Genomic DNA, 8455 nt, shown 5'->3' on the forward strand with positions numbered 1-8455 from the left:
ACTCCAACGCAGAGTCTTCACTACCTAGGAGCTATCATAAACACAGAACTACAAAAAGTGTATCCTTCGGAGGAACGACTGTCCTCAATAAACATGAAGTGCCAGGACCTGTTGAGAGCCAGCGCACCTACGGCACGTCAGGTGACATCACTACTGGGCTCCATGGCATCGTGCATCTTTATTGTCCCAAATGCCAGACTCCACATGAGACCCCTCCAAGAGGCATTGGAGGCCAATTGGAGCCAAAGAACAGGTCGCTGGGAAGACACAATGCGGCTACCGGAGGTAGCACTGCAGTCATTGAGATGGTGGATGCACAGACCTCACCTGTCAGTGGGCGCTCCGTTTCACCAGGTACTTCCATCCGACACTCTGGTAACGGATGCGTCTCTTCAGGGATGGGGGGCTCATCTGGGTCCTTTTCAAGCGCAGGGTCTGTGGTCAGACAAGGAGAAGCAGTACCACATCAATCTGCTAGAACTCAGAGCTGTCCATCTGGCTCTCAAGTCTTTCACACCGCTAATTCAGGGGAAAACTCTATTGATACAGACGGACAATACAACCACGATGTATTACTTGAACAAACAAGGGGGAACGAGATCCCTACCCCTTTCACGAGCTCCTGGCCAGAGGAATGTCAATCACAGCAGTTCACCTGCCAGGTCAGCAGAACGTAGAAGCAGACTTTCTAAGCAGACACCTGGAGGACGTTCACGATTGGGTCCTGCACGACGAAGTCGCAGAATACATCTTCGCGCAATGGGGTCGGCCTCAACTGGACATCTTCGCAGACGATGTAAACAGGAAATGCCCAGACTTCGCATCCAGGTTCTACCGTCCAGGATCTCGAGGGAATGCCCTGTTGATCGACTGGTCAGGGACATTTCTTTATGCTTTTCCTCCGATTCCCCTCATTCCGGCAGTGATCAGCAAACTTTACGGATCCAGGACCAGAATGATTCTTATAGCGCCACAATGGCCTCGACAATTCTGGTACACGGATCTCCTCAACCTGTCGGAAAAACCTCACAGGAGGCTGCCGTGCAGACCGGATCTTCTGAGCAGAATGGAGGGCAGGATTCTGCATCCCAACCTACCCTCTCTGAGCTTAACAGCATGGCTCCTGAATTCCTGCAGTATGGGCACCTAGGACTATCGCAGGAGTGCATGAACATCCTGAAAGAGTCCAAACGGCCTTCCACGCGGCGTTCCTACGCTTTTAAGTGGAAGAGATTCTACATATGGTGCTGTCAGCAAGGCCATAATCCCATACGGGCGCAGGAGGACGTCATACTGTCCTATTTGCTTCACCTAGCGAAATCCGGTCTGCAGGTATCATCTATTAAGGTACATTTGTCTGCTATTACTGCCTATCGCAAGTCACCTTCTCAGGAATCCTTTACGAAACTTGTAGTCAAGGATTTCTTAGAAGGTTTGAAGAAAGTTTTTCCGCCTATTCGGAGGCCTTCTCCTCCGTGGGAACTGAACATAGTCCTAGCAAGACTTATGGGCCCTCCTTTCGAGCCTATCCATAAGGCCTCCTTACAACACCTTACGTGGAAAACGGCTTTTCTGGTGGCCATTACTTCAGCGAGGAGGGTCAGTGAGATCCAGGCCTTGTCTGCAAAAGAACCGTACACGGTTTTTCATGACAATAGAGTAGTTCTACGAACTCACCCATCTTTCCTTCCGAAGGTGGTGTCAGAATTCCATATTAATCAGACCATAACTTTACCGACGTTCTTTCCCAATCCGGAAACTCCGGCTGAGAAAGCATTGCACTCATTAGACTTGAAAAGAGTGCTGAAATTTTATCTGGACAAGACAAAATCGATTAGACCCTCTAACCGCTTGTTTGTGAACTATGGTCATTTAAGGACAGGAGAAGCAGCATCTAAGCGAACAATATCAAGATGGATAGTCTCTTGTATTGTTAATACTTACCAGCTAGCTAATAGACAATTGCTAGCGCGGCCTAGAGCGCATTCCACAAGGGGAAAAGCGGCTACTGCTGCTCTCCTTAACAATGTTCCTATATCTGAGATTTGTAAGGCTGCTACATGGAAGTCTGTCCATACTTTTACAAGACATTATTGTTTAGACTCAGATGCAAGAGCGGATGCCCAAGTGGGGCAGGCCTCTCTAAGGAATTTATTTGCGTAAGACATGTCTATTCCTGCACTTCTATCGGACAGTCCGCTGGGTTTAGGGATGGGCTTGCTAATCTATTCAATGTTTATGACTATTGATGAGGATCCCCTGGAAGAGAAGGATAAGTTACTTACCTGTAAATCCTAGTTCTCTTCCAGGGGTATCCTCATCAAAGTCATAAACAACCCACCCTCCTCCCCGGACGCACGTCTACTGGAAGTGCAGGACAGACAGTATTTTGATTCAATTATACAAATTGTCACCGTAAAAAGAACTGACCTAACTGTGAACCAACTGTCACCTTTCCTTCACCCCTGAGGCATGGTGGGATACTGGAGGTGCTCAGGGACTTAAAGGCACAGTGCCAAAGTTTTTATGGTTCTCCTGTGTTAACCTACATACAGCCTATTGGCTAAGAATGCTTCATTGTTTTTCAATGCAGTTTTCTCTATTTTTTCACTAGAGTTTGCTACTGCTTACTTCCCCAAGCCTAATTTTAGGAGCTTGGGTACTTATTTTATGCTCTATTGTAGTATTTAAAAAAAAAAAAAAAACTTCATAGAAATAAAGCATTTTAGCCTGTTTTTAACATGATAGCCTGCATGACTGTTTGTTACACATGTATAATGTGTATATATTTTATATATGCTCCGGGGTCCCCGCACAAGGGCGGGAATATTCAATGTTTATGACTTTGATGAGGATACCCCTGGAAGAGAACTAGGATTTACAGGTAAGTAACTTATCCATATTTGGCATCCTCATACTGAGGGTACTCACTGAGATACTTTTGGCATTGTCATAAAAATAAAGTACCTTTTATTTTTAGTAGATCTGTGTATTGTTTTCTTATGATATTGTGCATATGACATCAGTGGTGTAGTAGGAGCTTTACGTGTCTCCTAGTTCAGCCTATGCTGCTTTGCCTTAGCTACCTTCTATCAGCCTTAGCTGCTAGAAACAGCTCTTCTACACTAAGGGATAACTGGAACTGGCACAAGGTGTAAGTACCTGTGGTACCCACTACAAGCTACGCCAGCCTCCTACACAATGTTACTGATGAAAAATCAGTGAACCTCTCAACTGACCCTAAGGATAGGTCAGATGGCGTTGTCTATTCAGACACCCTGTAAGGAAATGCCTCCTTGGCATGGTTACCCCCTGACGTTTTGCCTTTGCTGATGCTAAGTTTTGACTTGAAAGTGTGCTGAGGCCTGCTAACCAGGCCCCAGCACCAGTGTTCTTTCCCTGACCTGTACTTGTTTCCACAATTGGCACACCCTGGCATCCAAGTAAGTCCCTTGTAACTGGTACCAAGGGCCCTGATGCCAGGGAAGGTCTCTAAGGGCTGCAACACTATGTCCCTACAGTGTCTAAGCAAAACCTTAGACCTTGTAAGCGCAGGGTAGCCATAAGAGTGTATGGTCTGGGAGTCTGTCATGCACTAACTCCACAGCACCATAATGACTACACTGAAAACTGAAGTTCGGTATCAAACTTCTCAGCACAATAAATGCACACTGATGCCAGTGTAAATTTTATTGTAACATACACCCAGAGGGCACCTTAGAGGTGCCCCCTGAAACCTTAACCGACTATCCGTGTAGGCTGACTAGTTTTAGCAGCCTGCCACACACCAGACATGTTGCTGGCCACATGAGAGAGTGCCTTTTGTCACTCTGTGGCTCACCCCCTTTGTTACAGCACCACAGGGCACTCCAGCTAGTGGAGTTGCCCGCCCCCTCCGGCCACAGCCCCACTTTTGGCGGCAAGGCCGGAGGAGATGAGAAACAAGGAGTCACTGGCCAGTCAGGACAGCCCCTAAGGTGTCCTGAGGTGACTAACTTTTAGAAATCTTCCATCTTGCAGATGGAGGATCCCCCCCAATAGGATTAGGGATGTGCCCCCTCTCCCCTAAGGGACGAGGCACAAAGAGGGTGTACCCACCCTCCGGGCTAGTAGCCATTGGCTACTAACCCCCAGACCTAAACATGCCCTTAAATCTACTATTTAAGGGCTCCCCAGAACCTAGGAACTCGGATTCCTGCAACCTAAGAGGACTGCTTAGCTGAAAAACCCTGCAGAGAAGACAGACACCAACTGCTTTGGCCCCAGCTCTACCGGCCTCTCTCCCCACTTCTAAAGACACTGCTCCAGCGACGCACTCTCCAGGGACCAGCGACCTCTGAAGCCTCAGGACTGCCCTGCATCTAGAAGGACCAAGAAACTCCAGAGGACAGCAGCTCTGTTCACCAAAGACTGCAATTTTGTAACAAAGGAGCAACTTTGAAACAACTAGTGTTTCCCGCTGGAAGCGTGAGACTTGGCACTCTGCACCAGACGCCACCGGCTCGACTTGTGGAGAACAAACACTTCAGGGATGACTCCCCGGCGACTGCGAGACCGTGAGTAGCCAGAGTTGACCCCCACAACGACGCTTGCAGAGGGAATCCTGAGGCTCCCCCTGACCGTGACTGCCTGCTCTCAGATCCTGATGCCTGGTAAAGATTCTGCACCCCGCAGCCCCCAGGACCTAAAGGATCCACACTGCACCCGGCCGCCCCGTGCTGCTGAGGGTGTTTTTTCTGTGTGGACTGGTGTTCTCCACCCCTCCCCCTCCCTGTTGCCCTACAGAACCCCCTGGTCTGCCCTCCGAAGACGCGGTTACTTACCTGCTGGCAGACTGGAACCGGGGCACCCCCTTCATTGAAGCCTATGCGTTTTGGGCACCACTTTGACCTCTGCACCTGATCGACCCTGAGCTGCTAGTGTGGTAACTTTAGGGTTGCTCTGAACCCCCAACGGGGGGGCTACCTTGGACCCAAACTTGAACCCTGTAGGTGGTTTACTTACCTGCAAAAACAAACTCTTACTTCCCCCAGGAACTGTTGAAAATTGCATTGTGTAGTTTTAAAATATCTGATTTATGTGAAAACTGTATATGCTATTTTGCTAATTCAAAGTTCCTAAAGTAGCTACCTGCAATACCTTTCATTTGAAGTATTACATGTAAATATTGAACCTGTGGTTCTTAAAATAAACTAAGAAAAGAGATTTTTCTATACAAAAACCTATTGGCCTGGAATTGTCTTTGTGTTCCTCATTTGCTTGTGTGTGTGTACCACAAATGCTTAACACTACTCCCTTGTTAAGCCTACTGCTTGACCACACCACCACAAAATAGAGCATTAGTATTATCTCTTTTTGCCACTATCTTACCTCGAAGGGGAACCCTTGGACTCTGCATACTATTCCTTACTTTGAAATAGTGCATACAGAGCCAACTTCCTACAACCACAAAAGAGCTTTAGTATTCTACTTTAGCCTCTGTTAAGCCTCTTGTGGAATGACCTCGTCTCTGAACGCTGTACCTCATTTTGATAGTATATACACAGCCAGCTTCCTACACCATCAAATACTTAATGGTATGATTCAGCTTTTGATACAATCATGAGATTAATTGGCAAATTATTTCAAAATGTGGTCCATTAAGCACTATCCTGAAAGTTGGAGCTTTCTTCAAAAGACTACTGTACCCTCTTGTTGGTTGGCTACTGAATCCCTTTAAGTTGCTAATTCCTCAGATAACAGAACTTGGACAAATGGGATATTAGGACGGTCGAATTCCAGTTCTGCCATCATAAACCAATGCTATAGCCATTGGGTGTCCAGTTTTTCTTAAATGTATTAAATTGATCTGAAGTTTCTGCATATGCTTTCATTAAATGTTTTTGGTTTTATTTTAGGCTCCTTCAAAATCTGCACCCAAGCAGAAGTTTGCCAAGCCTATGAAGACTCAAGCACCACGTGTTGGAGGAAAACGCTAACCCAGCTCACTGATATTCAAATAAAGATCTAAATAATGTTACTGTAACCAGCACAGCAACTGGGCTTGGATTATTTCTAGGTGGAAAATAAAGTGTTTTTTGTTTTTCCTTCAGAAGCTACATTTGTATTCATTTGTCAGTGAAACATTTCTATGCCCTTTTATGTGGAACTCATTTTCACCAGTCCTTGCCGGTATTGTAGCACTACATAATCTGTATCCCATTCTGTCCTATGTTTCAGAACTTGGTTTGGCTCATTTTAACCATGTAGAAGTCCTCATTTTTCTTTCCTCTCCTTAGGACCACTTCCTCAGTACCAAATGGTTAATGTGGCAACACTTTTCTCTCTTCCTGCCACAATATATAGAAAAGCCTTTTTGTATGGTCACCCCCAAGGTTTTGGACTTGTGCTGCTTTTTGTTTTTTTGTCTGTGCAGCAGTTGACATGACCTAACTTGCAGGCCCTGGGGTGCCATATGATTGAGACTTGGAACTAACTATAGTGCCCCTAGTGGACTGCAGCCCTTGTGGTGCCATGCTGAGTGGGAGAAGGTAGTCTGCTAGCCTACCACTGCAGGTTGGCAGAGCAGCTTAAACTGCTAACTTGACTTTGCACTTTCAGAACATTGTGAATCCTAAACCTTCCTTTTTTAATCAACATTTTGTTTTTAGGCATACAACCATTGTCCCTTATTCAAAGGTTTGATGGCAAGGCTCAGTGTTGATGTCCTCACATCAAGAAACTAAAGACATCTTTTAGGTTCTTCGGCAACAAAGCAATGCCTCTAACTGTATAGGGATCTACTAATCTTCATTGGTTTTCAAATATGTAGTGGTTGACCACATCAGTTTATGACCAGCAACTGTAAGCTTTCCTGCCAAGTTTTGTATAGGGGGTAAATTCAGACTTCATCTCAACACTACTAGTTGGTTTGCTGCCAAAAACATCCAGTTCAATGGCATTTGGCTGTAGGTACACATGCTTTGCTTGAGTCTGTCATCTAGTATTGGGCTCGGTGTGTTCCAAGTTTTTCTTCGAAGAATGAGTCATGAGGTTGAGTGACTCCTCTTGGTGATGGTGCGCATGGGCATTGAGTCCTTTGTTTATCTTTCAGCTGTCTGGTTTGGATGTTTTCCCTCTTGCTCCAGTGGGTCTCTGTTCAGTACCTTGGTACTTTAATTTCCATCTTTCTCCCAGTGTCTTAAGTTTTCAATTGTGTATTTATCACTTTTAGGAATCTAGCCAAATTATATCGTCTAACACCCTTAAGGGTGTCCATGCCCTTCTTGGGCCTACTTTGACAACTGTAGTTGGAGAATGATGGGCTAATGAAACATCCCCGGAATACAGGGACATGTAAGGCCTGTAGGTCTTTTAGGTCCAAAAAGACCCTCCAGGACCAAAGAAGCACATTGATTAGAAATGGCATTGAAGACAGATGCTCCTGACATCTTTGGAGAAGAGCATGCACAGGATTAAGTCTGACACCAGTCAACCCTTTGGTTTCGAGACTCCGAGTTGAACCAAGATTTGGACATCAAGAGTTAATCCATTCCAGCAACACAGTACATGAGTACTCCAACACTGTCTCACCAAGCAAAGACAGTCAAAAAGGCTTCCTCCACTGAACTCTGGCCATGGTAGGATGTGAAATACATTTGGATATCCCACCCTCCAGTTTGGCACTGAAATTTATAAAGACCAAAATGCCTTTGAAACCCACAAGAGGCAACCACATTCCAGTCTTTTCTGGGATAGAGTTGAACATTTGAGTCTACCATTTCAGCCCTTTAAAAACCAGTATTGCCATATACTTTGGAGCCCATACCTTTGGCTAAAAAAGAGCATTCAGGAATTTAGTTCAGAGCTGAAAGCTATAGTGGGCAAAGCTTCTACTGTTTCCTCAGAGGAGAGGTCTTCTGTAGAGCCTATCTTAGAAGTGATGGAGACTAGACATCGCAGAATTAACACAAGGGATCAAAGAATCATGGCTTCTTAGTGCAATAAAAAGGACACTCGTTCCAAGAAACATTGAACACTGCCTCCCCCTTTAAGTTTCTAAAGACAAGATTCCAGAACAACCTCCCCACCTTGTTCTCCTGTACTTCACTCTACTCCACAATCGCCTACATCTTTAATCCTCCCCCCCAACAGTTAACTCCACAAGCATCACTTAATAGAAATTATTTAAGTGATGTTCCACAAGGTGTGGATCCATATCATCCAGATCCCAAATTACCCAAACCTTTATCCAGCAAGGCCTTCTCCCCTGGAGGATACTGTTGCATAAAACAAAGTTAATGCAAGGGCAGCAGCGTATCATAATGTGCAAATACAGACCCAATCTAAGATTTCCTCTTCAACACTGAGCAACAGTGTTTCGACCCTTGCTACCAGGCATGCCTAGACTTAGTGCTTATAGGAGGCTGGCCTGGCTTATAGTGGGTACCTGAAGGTACTTACACCTTGTGGCAGG

At 45.6% G+C, this 8455-nt stretch overlaps 1 protein-coding gene across 1 annotated transcript in view; it reads left to right on the plus strand.

The window, feature by feature from the left end:
• Positions 1–6094, plus strand: part of RPL24 (ribosomal protein L24) — a 192409-nt gene extending 186315 nt beyond the window's left edge. The window contains exon 6 of the mRNA XM_069204798.1: positions 5898–6094. Within this exon, the coding sequence (XP_069060899.1) occupies positions 5898–5978 (81 nt within the window). The 3' untranslated portion in view covers positions 5979–6094. The remainder of the gene's footprint in view (positions 1–5897) is intronic.
• The last annotated feature ends 2361 nt before the right edge of the window (positions 6095–8455 follow it).

The sequence above is a fragment of the Pleurodeles waltl genome, chromosome 8, assembly GCF_031143425.1.
Source record: "Pleurodeles waltl isolate 20211129_DDA chromosome 8, aPleWal1.hap1.20221129, whole genome shotgun sequence".
NCBI classification, from domain to species: domain Eukaryota; kingdom Metazoa; phylum Chordata; class Amphibia; order Caudata; family Salamandridae; genus Pleurodeles; species Pleurodeles waltl.